At 43.5% G+C, this 17652-nt stretch overlaps 1 protein-coding gene across 1 annotated transcript in view; it reads left to right on the forward strand.

Annotated features, from left to right (window-relative positions):
- Positions 1 to 359: 359 nt before the first annotated feature.
- The window catches only part of LOC139566668 (mucin-22-like), a 54026-nt gene continuing 36733 nt past the window's right edge, over positions 360 to 17652 (forward strand). The window contains exons 1-5 of the mRNA XM_071387924.1: positions 360 to 552; positions 15017 to 15140; positions 15265 to 15292; positions 15376 to 15913; positions 16085 to 16325. Coding sequence (XP_071244025.1) covers positions 360 to 552; positions 15017 to 15140; positions 15265 to 15292; positions 15376 to 15913; positions 16085 to 16325 — 1124 coding nt within the window. The remainder of the gene's footprint in view (positions 553 to 15016; positions 15141 to 15264; positions 15293 to 15375; positions 15914 to 16084; positions 16326 to 17652) is intronic.

Consider the following 17652-nt stretch of genomic DNA (forward strand, 5'->3'; position numbering starts at 1 on the left):
TTTAGTTTGCGCGCTAGCTCTGCAAATTCAGCTAGTGTGTGAACCCTGCAACATTAAAAAAATATATACATTGCTAAGGCGCGATTGACTGGATTACCTCACGTCAGTTACGTACATTGAGTGCCTTTCGGACAGTAGATACGAGCCCTCTATTACCTTGCCAGCTAAAGAACTGGCAGTGGATCAAACCATTGTGAGGCAAAGGGCGGGGGGGTCGCAATCTTGTGAAATTTAAAAACGCGCTATTAAGTGTCTATAATCAGCACAAGTGCTTTCATTGCGTATTATTAATATTATTGAAATTACATAGTTATGTTTACAGTGATATATTGGGGGGGACAAATCATATTTTCCCCAGGATGGGGGGGTCGTGTCCCCCCCGTCCCCCCTGGGATTTCCGCCTATGCTCCCCGCACTTGCCGGGCTACAGGAGGGATACAAGCAGGACGAGTTGTGCTAGCTCTGCGCTCGAGACCGCCAGTGCGCCTCCACGGTCCAGTGCATCCGGTTCCTCGGCCAAGGACAAGGCCTCCTGCATGTCTCCCCAGCCTGGTGAGTTCTGTGCGTGTGCTAAGGAATTACAGAAGGCACAGTTGGGTAAAGACAAAGTCTTTCACGTGGAGGAGGTTCTAGATCAAAAGAGAGAAAAGGGTAAAACATGGGTGTTGGTCCGCTGGAAAAACTGTCCCCAAAAGTTTAACAGTTGGGTATTAGAGCAAGATGTGGTGGAGGCATCGGGGGTTAACTTAAACCCTCATGCATGATAAATACAACATCATTCGCGTGTACACAGGAGTGCATCATGGAACACAGCGGCTTCTACCTGACTCTTCCCAGTAATGCGTCTGCACATATATATCGTAATAACCAAAGTTCGAGTTATACAACCAATTTTCCAAAGCCTATAGAGTTATCAGAGGCCTGGGAAGTAGGTCTCAGTGAGATTACATACCCCCATAGTTGGTATAATATCAAAGATAAGGACCGTGATTTTTATTGCAAAAGGATATCGGATCCTGCGAAACTTATTAAGCTTAAAAAAGGGTTCTATAGAACCGTCGACAGGATCGTCTCAGAGTTGAATGAACTCCTAACCCAGAACAATATGGAAATACTCTTGATCTACAACCCTATACATAAACGTGTACAAATCTCAGGGGATGCTGTTGGGGGTATAAAGACCAGCGGTAATTTAGCCTACATGTTGGGGATGGGTCCCAATAAATGGACGTATGTGAAAGATAAATTATTCCCATTCCCTGCGGATATACATGTAGGATTTTCCAACATATTTGTGTATACCGACATCATATCCTATCAAAGGGTCGGAGACAGTTGTGTGCCCCTCCTGAGAACAGTTCATATAGACGGAAAGGATGGCGATATAGTCACTGTTACCTACGACAAGCCACGCTACGTACCTATAAGCAAGAAATATATTGAAAACATTCTGGTTGAGCTTAAAACGGATCAGAACGAAAACATTGAATTTACTTATGGTAAAAAGATTGTAAAACTCCACTTTAGACCCACCAAAACCTCTCTACATATATAATATTAGTATTATGTATTTTTATAAACATAATACAAATCAATTAAAAGGGTTATGGACCACCAACATCTCGACCCTAACCGCTAAGTCTCATACTATGTTGATCAAGTGGGAAATGGGTTACCCGGCTATTATGGATCCCCGACCATGTACGGTTCGGGGATAGGAGGTATATTTCATAACCTCTTTAGGATGGTTTTACCGTTTATGAAGAGAGGCCTCAGCATAGCCAAACCACATTTAAAATCAGCAGCTAAAAATATAGTAAGTGAAGTTGTAGCCAATGCTATGACCAGAAGGGCGTCACCAGATGCCGAGCATCAAGAAGGCTCGGGGCTTATGATGTTGTCTCGAAGACCAAAAAAGAGACCTCCGGGTATAAGGCGCAGGCTTGCCCCTAAAAAGCGGAGGTTAACCGTTAAATGAAACTCAGTAAGTCAAAGACGTGGTGAAGTGAGGAGGTCTGGACCAAAAACGACAAAAAGAGTACTCGGAAGTATTTTCTAAAAGAACAAGCAACATGGCTCTTTTACACCGCATGTCCTCTAAAGCTATAAAGATAGAGCTCGATCTTTTCACGGCCCCCTTAACCCAACATTCAATAGATAGGTCCTGTTATGTGGAGATAGCCCCACTCGCTGCCATTACAGACAACGGTCCTATATAATCTTTCATACCAGGCCACGGTGACAACTATCTGGACCTCAACAACACCTTGTTGCATTTACGTCTAAAAGTGACCAAAAGAGATGGTACTAATATTGCAGACGATGCCAAAGTGAGTCTCATTAATTACCCAGTGGCCACCATCTTCTCCCAAGTGGACGTGACTTTGGGTGAACGCCTAATCTGTCAAAGCAGTGCCACATACCCTTATAGGGCCATCATGGAGTGTTTACTCAACTACTCCAAAGACACTCTCAAGACACAATTCAGCGCCGGGTTGTTTAGCAAGGATACTGCAGGAGTCTCTATGGAATTGACAGACCCTTCCACCGGTGCAAACAAAGGACTGGAGGCACGCGCTTGCTACTGTGCCGAATCTCCAGAGTTTCATCTGCTAGGGCCTATACACTCTAACATTTTCTTTCAAGAACGTTTACTCTTAAATTCGGGTGATTTAAGACTAAAATTAACCAGGGCCAAGGATGAGTTTTGTCTGATGTCTACCCAGGATGGTGATTTTAGTTTAAAAGTGTTGGGGGCAATGCTTTTTATTAAAAAAGTGTTTAACTCCGGCAGTTCGTCTGGGTCACTCACAGGTTTTGATGAAAGGAAATGCCCTTTACCCTCTCCAAAGAATTACCATGAAAAGCTTGAGCATACCTGTGGGCAGTAGAATCTGTAGTCAAGAAAACCTTTTTCTAGGCCCTTTACGCCGATACGTGGTTATAGCGTGGTTGATCACGCCTCTAATACGGGCAGCTTAGATAAAAACCCATTTAATTTTCAACACTTCAATGCAGAGTATGTAGCTCTCTGTCAGGACTGACGTCAGGTCCCTGCTAAGGCTTTCCAACCGCAATTTAATAACAACATATCTGTGCGAGAATTTTGCAATCTATTCCTGGCTACCGGGAGGCATCTGAAAGATCTATCCTTACCTATTGACAGAAATGATTTTGCAGAGGGTATGCTTTCAATTTATCACCTGATGATGACACCTCAGGAAATCTGTCGGTGGTGTCCCAAGGTAACCTCAGGCTGGAAATGCGTTTCCGTACACCTTTAGCCTGTACAGTTAGCATGATTGTTTATGCATGCTCTGGTTCAATCTTGGAAGTGAATGCCCGAAGACAGGTCTTAGTGGATTATTATTAAGGATCGTTGAGCAAAGACATGAATACCCAAGAGTTGGAAGGGTTCATTAGCCGATTGATTGGAAAACAATTTTGTGGAGTGTTGGCTTGTGATGAATTACCTATTGAGAAATGGCTGGAGCGGCCGGCCATGTTTATTGTCAATACCCATCCTAAACACATGCCGGGGGAACATTGGCTACCTGTGACATTAGAAGACGAAGGAGGAAGAAAAAAGCTTTCCCCCCGGTTTTTCACATTTCCCCAAATATATTAAATCGTTTTTGACCAAAAACGGATCAAAGATATACTACAGCATCAAACAAGTGCAAGATAACCTTTCCACTACATGTGGTCAACACTGTGTATTCTACCTATGCCAAAGAGCCCGGGGAGTTTCTTTTGAAGATGTTATGTCTCTTTATAATGTTGATTTAAGAAGTAATGATAATGTTGTAGCTTGTTTTGTTAGAAAATATCAAAAGTGTTCAAATATGTGTCCTTTAAGACCGTGTAATCAAGGCGTATGCTCACGTCAAATGTTTCAAGAATGCCACAAATGTTAAACTGCTTATTTTTTCAAATAAAATGTAATGATTTTAATCATAGTCATTCAAAAGTCTAACCACCATGAGAGATCGGGATTAGGAAAAGGTTTGGAGACGTTAAGGGGGGTAAATGAGTTATCATCATCCCTTTCATAGGGGGGAGGGGTTGTTGGGACATCTTTAGGGGTGCTGTAGCTCGTTGAAGGTTTTTGTTTTGAAGCTTGAATCTGTTGACAAAGCTTATAGCTGGGTACCCCCGAAAGGGGAATGTTGACGATTGCCAGGGCCTTAAGAAACTGACGCCACCCGGGAGGTCTTCTGTCATCAGCAACCTTGTGGGCAGCCGTGGTACTTTTAAGCAAGTCAAGCATATGTGAACCCCTGACAACAGAGCCCTGTCATTCCCAGTAGCGGTCCCCTTTGAGTCTTTTATCTTGTTCATAATGTATCTAACCTTTTTCCTGTTACGTGCCGGAACGTGTCAACATGTCATGCATAACTTTATCTTCAACAGACATTTGATCTTCAGCCTGTAAGATCGCAGTTACAGGCATTACAGGGGCTTGGCTCTCGCTATGCTCGTCATCTTTTAAAGGGTCCGGTAGGGAAAGAGTTAAATGGTTGGTCTCTCTCTCACCTTGTTTTACTATGCCAAATACCTTTGCAAGAGGTTTGTGTATTTTTGGACCTTATCATAAGGGTTCAATCCTTTCCGGTTCAAAATATCCTTCATGGCCGTATCCAAATCATTTTCCGCTGTTTGTCTGATATTTTCAGGACCCTGCATTTGTTTTTTTAAGTCTATCCAACTCTTGTTGTGGCACCAAGTACATTTTATTGGCCATCATACTCTGTGTTCAACCCCCACGTCTGGCATCAATAAGGCTGGTTATGAAGGGCACGGCTATACTTACTAAAGGTAGAAGAAAACCCCCAGACTGTTGTATGCTATGTCTTTTATTGGCAAAGATTTTGATCGAGGTCTTTTGTCTCTTTAATTTTTGAAATTGGGTCAGTGTGAGTGGAATGCGTCCTTTGAGAAGATTCAAAGCAATCTCACATAGGGATAATATGAGATCTGAAGAACAGTGACCCAAGGTGGCCTTCCGTTCTTTAGCTGTAGCCCCAACTAAGCTTCTCTAGAGGGGCAGGTTTCTTTTTAAACGCAGAGACATAGCGGTTACTTTTTAGGAATGTATGCAGCAGGCCACTCCCATGGGAACAGACCTGTTCGTAGCCTCAGGTGTTCTGGAGTATTTGCTTTTAAATCCACGATTAAATAAGAAAATGGCGCTTTGGTAGCGTCCTCATAGCGCTCCATAAAGTAGGATTTCCTTCCCGGGTACATCTGCTGAGCTAGAGTGTTAATTTGTAGTTTGTCTCTAGGGTTTTTGAACAAAACCATGTAATTGGCGTTCAAACTAATGGTACGACTATTTTTACTTTGGTGAAACACATTCTGCACCAAGTAAAGCACGGACAGGTTTCTATGATGAGTATATTGGGTAAAAGCTTCTGCAATTTCGGGATTTTCGCTATCTGCAAATAGCATATCGTCCAAAACCAGCAGATTGTTTTTATGAGGAGGGAGAAGTTCATCATCAGACAGGGATTCAGGTATTCCTTCAACAAACTTGATTTTTATTTTCTTCAACAATTCATCATACAAAGGTTGATAACACGAATAACACCACAGAATATTATCAGGCTTTTGAGATAACACATGTTCAGAATTCTCTAAAATACTTTTTACAAAACAAGTTTTACCACTATTGGATGGGCCTGAGATTAAGCATGAAAATGGTAGTTGCAACCGGGGGTCAAAACCTTCTACAGCAGTCATTATATCTTAAGCTTTAAGACAGACTGGGGCTTGTAGCATAAGTCAGTAGCCAAAGGGCAATGTGGTCCCGTCAGGTAAAAGCAGTCTCTTGTCATAGACTACCCTGAATCTTTTAGTAAGTGGGGCATTCCTTAGATGGAAGCCCTTTTTATCCCAAACAATTTTTTGTAGGAGCTCAAAATCTCCAAGTCACTATTCCGGTCGTTTATGAACCCCTCGACCAAGTGTGTGATTGATTCCAAGTTTACACGCGGGGCATTTTCATAGTTTTGAGTCACGCCTTTGGCTTTCAACACCACGTGATTGTCAGTAGTCCTAAAAGCATAGCTTTTGGGACCACAGGAGGACCATTCTGTGATATGGTCACCATCTTCGAGTTCACTCGTTAACTTCTTGCAACTATAGGGGGTGCTGTTCCGCATTAGCATATTTGGGTCTCCAAATTAAACTGCCTCGTGCTAAATTCTTGATCGTACAATATGCATATTATTGTTATTATTGGATAGAAAACAGTCTATAGTTTCTATAGGAGTTGAAATTTTGTCTCTGAGTGGTACAGAACAATTTTTACAGCACTTTTCATGACAGGGTTCAGATTTCAGAAATTTTTACCTCTGATCTGGGGTCTGTTTATAAGGCCACAGTGAATGCTATGAAGAAACCGACACTACCTACGTCTTCCTCTGGGTGTCTGTACGTCATCACGTTTTCAATGAACTCGATGGGATATTCCCAGCCATTATAAAAGCCCAAAATGTACAGAGACCCCCCTTTCTCAACGTGCGCCTCAAGCGTGAAGGCCATCGGACCTGCCTCGTTCCAAATCGTTTTCTAACCAGCTATATTTCTCCGGTCATGTTTTCAGTCGTTATAGTTGTTAAAAACATCATAATGTAGTTAATTTTAATCGTTTTATAGCAATTTATATCCGTTTAGTGCGATTCTGAGGAATTTATTTGTCGTGCACTTTCTAGCTTTGGGAACGTTTCGCGGTCTCGGTCGTTGTTAGTGGACATTTCGAAGGACAGAGGACATCTATCGACCAAAAGACGTTTATAACATAGAAAGGATACATTGCCCAAGAATATGATGGAAGATCAGCTCAAAGTAAGCAATATTTAATATGATAAACCGTGTTTCTGTCGAAATATTTTAAACGCATACATCGCCATTTTGTTTGGTGTAGCTTCACTTGGCCAACCCTGTATTGAAAAGTAAGGATAATTTTAAAAATGTAAATCAGCGGTTGCATTAAGAACTAATTTGTCTTTCGATTCCTGTCAACCCTGTATTTTTTAGTCAAGTATATGATTAGCTTTTAATTAAACTAGATCACTCTGATAGATGACGTCAGACATATTGAGGCTTGATTTCCTAGTATTTTTATTGTGTAACCACGGTTTTGTATGGCTAAATATGCACCTTTTCGAACAAACTGTATATGTATGTTGTAAAATGATGTTACAGGAGTGTCATCGGAAGAATTCTGAGAAGGTTAGTGAAAAAATTAATATCTTTTGGCGGTGATTACGTTATAGCGCTCTTTGGCTGGAATCGATGCTCTGGTAACGTTTTCACATGTAGTATGCTAACTTATCGATTTATTGTGTTTTCGCTGTAAAACGCTTAGAAAATCTGAAATATTGTCTGGAATCACAAGATCTGGGTCTTTCCATTGCTATGCTTTGTCTATTCTTATGAAATGTTTTATGATGAGTAAATTGGTCATACACGTTGCTCTATCTAGTAATTCTAGTGGATTTGTGATGGTCGGTGCAATTGTAAACTGTGATTTCTACCTGAAATATGCACTTTTTTCTAACAAAAACTATCCTATACCATGAATATGTTATCAGACTGTCATCTGATGGTTTTTTTTATAGGTTATTGGCTATCAATATCTTAGTTGAGCCGAATTGGTGATAGCACCTGAAGGAGTAAGAAACTGATGGAGTTAGAATAGTGGTGTATTTTGCTAACGTGTTTAGCTAATAGATTTACATATTTTGTCTTCCCTGTAAAACATTTTAAAAATCTGAAATGGTGGCTTTATTCACAAGATCTGTATCTTTCATCTGGTGTCTTGGACTTGTGATTTAATGATATTTAGATGCTACTATCTACTTCTGAAGCTATGCTATCTATGCTAATCAGTGTGTGGGGGGTGGGGGGTGATCCCGGATCCGGGGTTGAGGTTCTAGAAAGGTTAAACCACCCAGATAGTTGCTAAGTGGGGGGTTCCAATCACCCTGTTTGCTTACATAGACCACAGAGTCTGTGTCGTGGTAAAGAACCCGCCTCTGAAGCTGCTCCATGAGGGTGTACAGTTCAAGTCGGCCATAGGCCGTGGTAAATGCTGCAAGAAACACATTTACATTACCCGGGGGTAGAACCCACTTCTTGTTACGCCTCCATTGCACCAGGGCAATGTCTTGACTCAAGAATGAAAAATGTGAAATTTCGTATTGGTCCGAGAAAACAAATTCCAAAAATTATTCGGGGTCTTTAATGATCCACGTTGTTAGCATATTGCATCTCTGCGAAAGCTTGCCCCAAAGCGAGTTCAAGTACAATTTTGACACATTTCTTTTGGTTTTGTTGACCTCTATTCTGTCAGGGTCAAGAAGTATGTCTTCTCTGTCGTGATAGTCTTGAATGTACTTGTCTTTGCTCTTTTGATCTGTGACCGATGCAGGATAGCCTGAAGCCATTTGCTTGCATCTCAAGAAGGTCTTGATGTACTCTTTAAAAAGAGTGTCTGATTTCCTGGAAAAGTTCCACACTTCAAAGATTTTGGCCACACGATACCCCATCTCTAGAGCCTTAGAGAATTCAACTGTGACCCATACATCTGTCAGGGCTCTTTCTTGATCTGAGTGATCACAAGGGTTTTCCTGGTTGTTGTTTTCACTGCAGGTGCAACAAAGGGGAAAGAAAAGTTTTCCTTGAGGTCCCTTGTAAGGCAACACTGGTATAAACAAACCCATAGGAGGGTAGACAGTTGCTTTGATCAGACCAAAATAGTTTTGGGGTAAGTCAAAGTCACGCTGAATAATTTTAAGATGCCCCATAGGATAGCATGAGGAACTCATTACATGAGGATAAAGGGATGTAAAATCTACATATCCTATTGTCTCGTTGGGTTGCGCTACATACCTCAATGTCAAAGCATTGGTACGGCCTCCATACAAGGCCTGTCGTGGTTCCAAGGGTTATGGTGTGTCAAAGCTGGAAAGGGAGGCTCGAACATGAGGATCAGACTTTTTGAGTGCGATCCATTCATGCTCCCACATCACATCCAATTTTAACCCGTAAGTAGCCTGTAAAGAATCCAATTTGTCTTGAAACTCTTGGTACATTTCCCCAAAAGTATTTTGGGTTAGGACACACATGGCCTGGGGCACAAAGCAAGATTTACAACCGTGGAAGAAACAACCGTTGTACTCAAACACGGTCTCAACACCGTCAATCTGTGTGTATCCATCTACATGATAAGACCCAAACGCCTTCTCACCCCTATTCAAAGCATGTTGAATAAAAATGTCTTTATCCTGGGCCAAGTACTCCAACCATTGAATGGACCCACTAGAGTATGACTTGAATTGGCATCGGTAGTTGTCAGGCGAGGGGATAGCTATAGATGCTGTAGGTAGAAAGTGTGTACGATAGGTTTTCATGCATGCCGATGCAATAGTTGTACAGCTCCAGGGGTCAATGCCCACATCTTTGATTACCTCTTCTCTGAATCTGAGGCATCCTTCACGAAGTACAACCACATCATTGTCACAGTATGATTCCATCGCTTTATGGAAATCAAAGGTGCTATGTCTTACTGTCTCGTACCACGTCATGAATCTCTCACGCTCTTTGGGAGACATTTGATCACACCCGTACATTTCGGGGCTGGGATAAGATCCGATATAATGTAGATTCTCCTCAGATGTGAAGAAGTGGGGAAACCAGCCTTTCACAGAGTTTTCAAAACCTCTGGCATGTGAGCCAATCTCATGGGTAAGAAGCTTGAACTGTCAAAGTATCTCTGGTTGAAGGCGGGGTCTACAAAACACAAGATTTTACTACCTTGAGCTATGACACTGGGTGCAACGCCTTGCTGTATCAAGGGGTTCAGAAGAAGGTAGGAGTCATAGGCTCTAGAATTGTGCGCTATAAACTTGAAGATTCTGTACTGGGGTTTTCTAAAGTGTTTTAGAAAGAGCAGTGCACAATTGGGCCCCTCTGCCGACCACTTTTCACCCTTGAAAGTCATGGTAGATACAAAAATAGGCAATTGAACCCCTGATTGCTGATTTGTCTCAAAATCATAGAACACGTATTTCTCTGAATGTTCATCTTCAGCCAAGGGCTGAATATAACACTCGTGTGGCACTTCTTGACCCACTTCAGCATCTATGCTTTTCAAAGGCCCTTTACAGATTGGGCAATGTATGATTCCACACACATGAGGTTTAGGGCTGTCTATTTTAAGGTTGTAATTGCAATTTGGACATTTCTTGTTAATGTCACAACTGCTTACAGATTTACAGGCCTTGGGGTGCCATGTTTAAATGTTGTGTTTTTCGTAACAGTAGGCCGAACGACATGTGCAGTGACAATCCGCACAGGGTGTCAGGTTTAAGGGCTGCATCGGACAATTTTCATCCAGACATACTGAACAGTTATAACAGCACGAGTGCCTTCCCTTTCGGGTGTAGCCGGTATGGCAGGATGGACACACATATGGTGCGCCTAAAAACGCTGTGATGTTAGTAATAGCATAATAGTGGGCATTTTGCACATAAAAGTACAGAATCTGAGGATGAGGTTGTGGGTTGTTTTTGGAATTTCAAGACAGCTGCATAAGCTCTACTGTGGTACAAAACCACAATCTTGATGTTCAGAAAGTTTTCAAATTTGACTATGTCCGAGAAAGCCACCGCATCCTGTATACCTAGACCCACAGCCGTTTGGAGCTCTCTAGCCTTGTGTAACGCCTCTAGATCCGTACATCCAGGGTTGAGTAAATGTGCTAGGCCTATTGCAAAGCATAGCTTATTACCAGGATTGTGAACGTTTATGAGTTATGCCCTTTTATTGCTTATGATTTCTGATTGCATTAGGCTATCTAGTTTCCTTCTCTGACCCCCGCCACCCAGGGGTTGACGTATTATTTGCACTACAAGCTCGAGGGTCCTATCGGCTATGACGGATACATTTGACTGATCAAGTCGTTCCAGCAGGGCTATACATTGTTCAAGATCTGCTTCACCATTGGGTAAAATAAGAGATACAGTGTTATGCATCTCCACAAATTTCCAACTGTAAGACATCACGAGGTTCGCCATAATCTCTTGCCCTGTCTAACAGTTCGTTCAGAGTATCCAATATCATCACATAAAACACTGCATAGTCAAGATTCTGATTCACCCATGTGAAATTGTCGCTCGAGTAAAGCCCCCATTCGTTTGTGGAGCAAAACCTTTCGTGATTTTAGAGCCCTGGAAAAGGTTGTGAAAAACCTAGCTTGTTCTATTTCAGGTTCGGGTGTTTCCACCAAAGAATTGGCTGAATCAAGAAGGTTGGCCGCCTCCCATAATAGCAGGTCGTCTACCTCTGAAATGTAATTTAAAACGGTGAAATCCTCCGGTTTCGTTGTTTCATTGTGAATGTCCGGGGAGCCGAAATCCTCCACGTGCTCTAGGTGTATGCCGTTATACGCCGGGGAGGAGTCTAAAAGAAAATAATACATACAAAATAGGTTATCCTGTTGAGGATGGGGGCGCTGTTGTGGCTATTTATGCTAATCGTGTAATTTTTTGAAACGGCTTCCCACAAAGTTCTTGATCGTACAATATGCATATTATTATTATTATTGGATAGAAAACAGTCTATAGTTTCTATAGGAGTTGAAATTTTGTCTCTAAGTGGAACAGAGCCCATTCTACAGCAATTTCCCTGACATGGAGTCAGAATTCAGAAATTTTTGCCACTGTTCTGGAGTCAGTTAAAAGGCCACTGTTATTGCTATGACTATACGGACACTGCTTACGTCTTCCCCTGGATGTCTTTACGTGATGACGATTTGAATTGGGTCGATTGCGCGTTCACAGGCACTATAAATTAAAAAACCCTGAGGCTAGTCAATCTTTTGGAGCTGCGTCATGCGCCTAGAGGACACCGACCGCACCTGTTCCAAGCATTAGTGGAGGGAGTAATATTACTCTGGTCATGTTTCTACTCGTTATGGGAGTTAAAAACATCATAAGGTAGTTAATTTAAAGCGTTTTATAGCAATTTATATCCGTTTAGTGCGATTTTGGGACATTTATTTCTGAAACGCTGTGAATTGCTGGGCACGCTTCCAGTTCATCCCGAACGCAGTTGGCATTTCCACATGGCAAGAGGACAGCTTTCCACCAAAAGACGATTGGACCCAAGAAAGGATCCTTTGCCCAAGATACTGATGGAAGAACAGCTCAAGGTAGGACATTTTTATTATGATAAATCGTGTTTCTGTCGAAAAATGTTAGTGGCTTAGGACGCCATGTTTTTTGACGTAGCTTCGCTTGGCGCAAGCTGTATTGAAAAGTAAGGATAATTTAAAAAATGTAATTCCGCGATTGTATTAAGAATTAAATTGTCTATCAATCCCTGTCCACCCTATATTTTTTAGTCACGTTTATGAGTATTTATGTATAAGAGTAGATCACTGTCTAAGTGGCGCACAGACTTTTTCTGACCAGCTGAGCTACATTTCACATTGTCTAACCATGATTTTGGTGGCTAAATATAAACATTTTCGATCAAACTCTATATGGATTGTGTAATATGATGTTACAGGAGTGTCATCTGAAGAATTCTGAGAAGGTTAGTGAAAAAATTAATATATTTTGGCGATGTTTACTTTTATCGCTCACTTTGGCTAGAATCAATGCTGGGCTGCTATGTGCTATGTGCTATGCTAATATAACGATTTATTGTGTTTTCGCTGTAAGACACTTAGAAAATCTGAAATATTGTCTGTATTCACAGGATCTGTGTCTTTCGATTCGTGTATGCTGTGTATTTTTACGAAATGTTTGATGATTAGTAAGTAGGTAAACACGTTGCTCTAAGTAGTTTTTCTATTCCATTTGTGACGGTGGGTGCAATTGTAACCTATGCCATCTACCTGAAATATGCACTTTTTTCTAACAAAACCTATCCCATACCATAAATATGTTATCAGACTGTCATCTGATGAGTTTTTTTATTGGTTAGGGGCTATAAATATCTTAGTTTAGCCGAATTGGTGATAGCTACTGGTGTTGGTGGACAAATAAAAGATGGTGGATTATGCTAATGTGTTTTTAGGTAATAGATGTACATCTTTACATATTGTGTCTTCCCTGTAAAACATTTTAAAAATCGGACATGTTGACTGGATTCACAAGATCTGTGTCTTTCATTAGCTGTATTGGAGTTTAATGTGTGAAAGTTAAATATTTAAAAAATATATTGTTTTTGAATTTCGCGGCACTGGTTTTTCAGTGGGGGTGGGGGGGGGAGTGCCGCTAGCGGCACTCTCATCCTAGACAGGTTATTAAACATAAAATATGTTAGATAAAAAATGGCAAATACATTTCAGGTATAATACTATATATTAACAATACATAATTAAATGACCTCGGCTTTTTTGATGAGGGCTGTTCTGACGAATCGCGGAATCCGGGGGCTCTTGACTTTTTTCACCAGCTATTCCAGATTCTGCCGGGCATGTCTCGTTGGAGTCTGAAAAAACATAATTTGTCATTGTTTTAACATATTCAATCATCAAAAAATGTATAAATAATAAAATATGTATAACTAATATATATATAATGGCTTCAAACCGTGTCCATGGAGCGCCGTTTCTTGAAGCAGTAAATTCCCTGCCAAGTAGCACTTTTCGGTCTGGGATGATTCTGCGCAATGTACTTGTGCCCGAGTTGTTCATTGCTTGTTTGGGTCTGGAATATGTAGCGAGCGGGTGGAGGTTCCCGGGGGAGTTGACGGGACGTTTAAATCCTCGGTTCTCGGTGTGTTTGAAAAAACGTTCGTACAGAACGGGAGAATAGCATCTAAGTCATCTTCTCCGCCATAGTCGTTCAGAGTACATAATGCCGTTATCCTTCTTGGCGGTATGTCAGCTGTAAACACAAAAATAGCTTTTAATATATGGTGCACACTTTTTGTTTTTAATGTATAAATATTCTTATGTATTTTATTCTTGGACTTACGTCTATAATAATGTGATGGGGACTGGCTGCATGCGTTTTGCTCCTCTGAACCCCCTTCTAACGAAGGCTGTTCCAGATAATTTATTCCCCTGACCAACTGCGTAAAGGATGGATACCCTACAAACGTTAGATAATATTAACATATATTTATCCGATATATATATATACATTTTAAATTATAAGAATACGTGCATTTGACATATTACCTAAAAAATCATTGCCCCCCTTTTAAAAAAACATATCACGCCGGTTTAATATTACAATAATATCAATAATATCCATACCATTCCCCGCCTTCAAATCTAATATATTATTTTAGTTATTTTGACTAACTCACCTTCAGAAAGCTCCATTAGGACGGATTCACGGATGATCTTTTAGCTGTTCTGGGCTGATAACTCTTCTGGGCTGTTGGCCTTGTCTGGAGTTGCGCTTTTGGTCGTTCGTACAGAGGGGATAGTATCTGTTGTCACTCGCTCCGCGGTCTTGGCTCAAAGGAGAGATATTCTGTAATGATTTTACAGAGCGGGGGGGGGGGGGGGGGGTTCAGGCAGCAGGAGCTCTGAATGTTTAGAGTCCCATAGTGGAGGTGGACGCGTCCGAGGCTGGGATAGGAGCTGTGCTCTCTCAGCGCTCGGGTACGCCACCGAAGCTCCGCCCTTGTGCCTTCTTCTCGAAGAAGCTCAGCCCGGTGGAGCAAAACTATGACGTGGGCGACCGGGAGTTGTTGGCTGTCGTCAAGGCCTTGAAGGCGTGGAGACATTGGCTTGAGGGGGCTAGACACCCTTTTCTCATCTGGACTGACCACCGCAATCTGGAGTACATCCAGGCGGCGAGGAGACTGAACCCTCGCCAGGCAAGGTGGACCATGTTTTTCACCCGTTTTGTGTTTACCCTTTCCTACAGACCAGGCTCCCAGAACGTTAAGGCAGACGCATTGTCCCGACTGTATGACACAGAGGAGCGCCCCATGGATCCCACTCCCATACTCCCCGCCTCTTGCTTGGTGGCGCCGGTAGTGTGGGAGCTGGACGCGGACATTGAGCAGGCGTTGCGTACAGACCCCGCTCCCCTTCAGTGTCCGGCTGGGCGTCTGTACGTTCCGTCTGCTGTCCTCAACCGGCTGATCTATTGGGCCCATACGTCAGCCTCCTCTGGTCATCCTGGTATAGGTCGGACGGTGCGCTGTCTTAGTGGGAAGTACTGGTGGCCCACTTTAGCTAAGGACGTGAGGGTTTATGTTTCCTCCTGCTCGGTGTGCGCCCAGTGCAAGGCTCCTAGACACCTGCCCAGAGGTAAGTTACAACCCTTACCCGTTCCGCAACGGCCATGGTCGCACCTGTCAGTGGATTTCCTGACTGATCTTCCTCCTTCACAGGATAACACCACGATCCTGGTCATTGTGGATCGTTTTTCTAAGTCCTCTCGTCTTCTCCCATTGCCCGGTCTCCTTACGGCCCTACAGACTGCGGAGGCTCTATTTACACACGTCTTCCGGCACTACGGGGTGCCTGAGGATATAGTGTCTGATTGGGGTCCCCAGTTCACGTCGAGGGTCTGGAAGGCATTCATGGAACGTCTGGGGGTCTCGGTCAGCCTTACCTCAGGTTTTCACCCCGAGAGTAACGGGCAGGTGGAGAGAGTAAATCAGGATGTGGGTAGGTTTCTGAGGTCTTATTGCCAGGACCGGCCTGGGGAGTGGGCAGCATTCGTGCCCTGGGCAGAGGTGGCCCAGAACTCACTCCGCCACTCCTCCACTAACCTTTCTCCCTTCCAGTGTGTATTGGCGTCCTTGGCATCAGAGTCAGACCGAGGCTTCTGCGGTGGACGAAGAAAGGAAGAGACATGGGAGGCCGCCCATGTCCACCTTCAGCACGCCGTACTGCGCCAGAAAGTGGGCGCAGACCGTCACCGCAGTGAGGCTCGGGTCTGGCTCTCGACCCGAAACCTGCCCCTCCGCCTGCCCTGCCGGAAGCTGGGTCCGCGGTTTGTGGGGCCATTTAAAGTCCTGAGGAGAGTGAACGAGGTATGTTACAGCTTCCCCCCGATTACCGCATTAACCCCTCGTTCCATGTGTCTCTCCTCAGGCCGGTGGTGGCTGGCCCGCTTCAGGAGTCTGAGGTACGGGAGGTCGAGGAGGCCCCGGCGTACTCCGTTCGTTCCATACTGGATTCGAGACATCGGGCGAGGGGCCTTCAGTACCTCGTGGACTGGGAGGGGTATGGTCCGGAGGAGAGATGCTGGGTTCCGGTGGAGGACGTGTTGGGTCCTTCTATGCTGCGAGATTTCCACCATCTCCATCCGGATCGCCCTGCGCCTCGCCCTCCGGTTAGTCCCCGAGGTCGTTGCTGACGCGCTGCTGGAGCCGCGCGTCAGGGGGGGGGGGGGGGGAGTACTGTCACAACTTCCGCTGAAGCCTGTCCCTCTCCTTGTTCGGGCGGTGTTACGTCCATTGTCGTAACATTAATCTGCTGCCGTCACCTCGTTTCAGCATGATAATGCACGGCCCCATTTCGCAAGGATCTGTACACAATCCCTGGAAGCTAAAAATGTCCCAGTTCTTCAATGGTCTGCATACTCACCAGACATGTCACCCATTGAGCTTGTTTGTGATGCTCTGATCCACGCCCCTCCCTTTTTTTTTTTAAAGGTATCGTTGACCAACAGATGCATATACAGTGGGGAGAACAAGTATTTGATACACTGCCGATTTTGTAGGTTTTCCTACTTACAAAGCATGTAGAGGTCTGTAATTTTTACCATAGGTACACTTCAACTGTGAGAGACGGAATCTAAAAAAAATCCAGAAAATCACATTGTATGATTTTTAAGTATTTAATTTGCATTTTATTGCATGACATAAGTATTTGAACACCTACCAACCAGTAAGAATTCCGGCTCTCACAGACCTATTAGTTTTTCTTTAAGAAGCCCTCCTGTTCTCCACTCATTACCTGTATTAACTGCACCTGTTTGAACTCGTTACCTGTATAAAAGACACCTGTCCACACACTCAATCAAACAGACTCCAACCTCTCCACAATGGCCAAGACCAGAGAGCTGTGTAAGGACATCAGGGATACAATTGTAGACCTGCACAAGGCTGGGATGGGCTACAGGACAATAGGCAAGCAGCTTGGTGAGAAGGAAACAACTGTTGGCGCAATTATTAGAAAGTGGAAGAAGTTCAAGTTGACGGTCATTCACCCTCGGTCTGGGGCTCCATGCAAGATCTTACCTCGTGGGGCATCAATGATCATGAGGAAGGTGAGGGATCAGCCCAGAACTACACGGCAGGACCTGGTCAATGACCTGAAGAGAGCTGGGACCACAGTCTCAAAGAAAACCATTAGTAACACACTACGCCGTCATGGATTAAAATCCTGCAGCGCACGCAAGGTCCCCATGCTCAAGCCAGCGCATGTCCAGGCCCGTCGGAAGTTTGCCAATGACCATCTGGATGATCCAGAGGAGGAATGGGAGAAGGTCATGTGGTCTGATGAGACAAAAATAGAGCTTTTTGGTCTAAACTCCACTCGCCATGTTTGGAGGAAGAAGAAGGATGAGTACAACCCCAAGAACACCATCCCAACTCTGAAGCATGGAGGTGGAAACATCATTCTTTGGGGATGCTTTTCTGCAAAGGGGACAGGAC

This window comes from Salvelinus alpinus, chromosome 39 (genome assembly GCF_045679555.1).
Source record: "Salvelinus alpinus chromosome 39, SLU_Salpinus.1, whole genome shotgun sequence".
Taxonomy (NCBI): domain Eukaryota; kingdom Metazoa; phylum Chordata; class Actinopteri; order Salmoniformes; family Salmonidae; genus Salvelinus; species Salvelinus alpinus.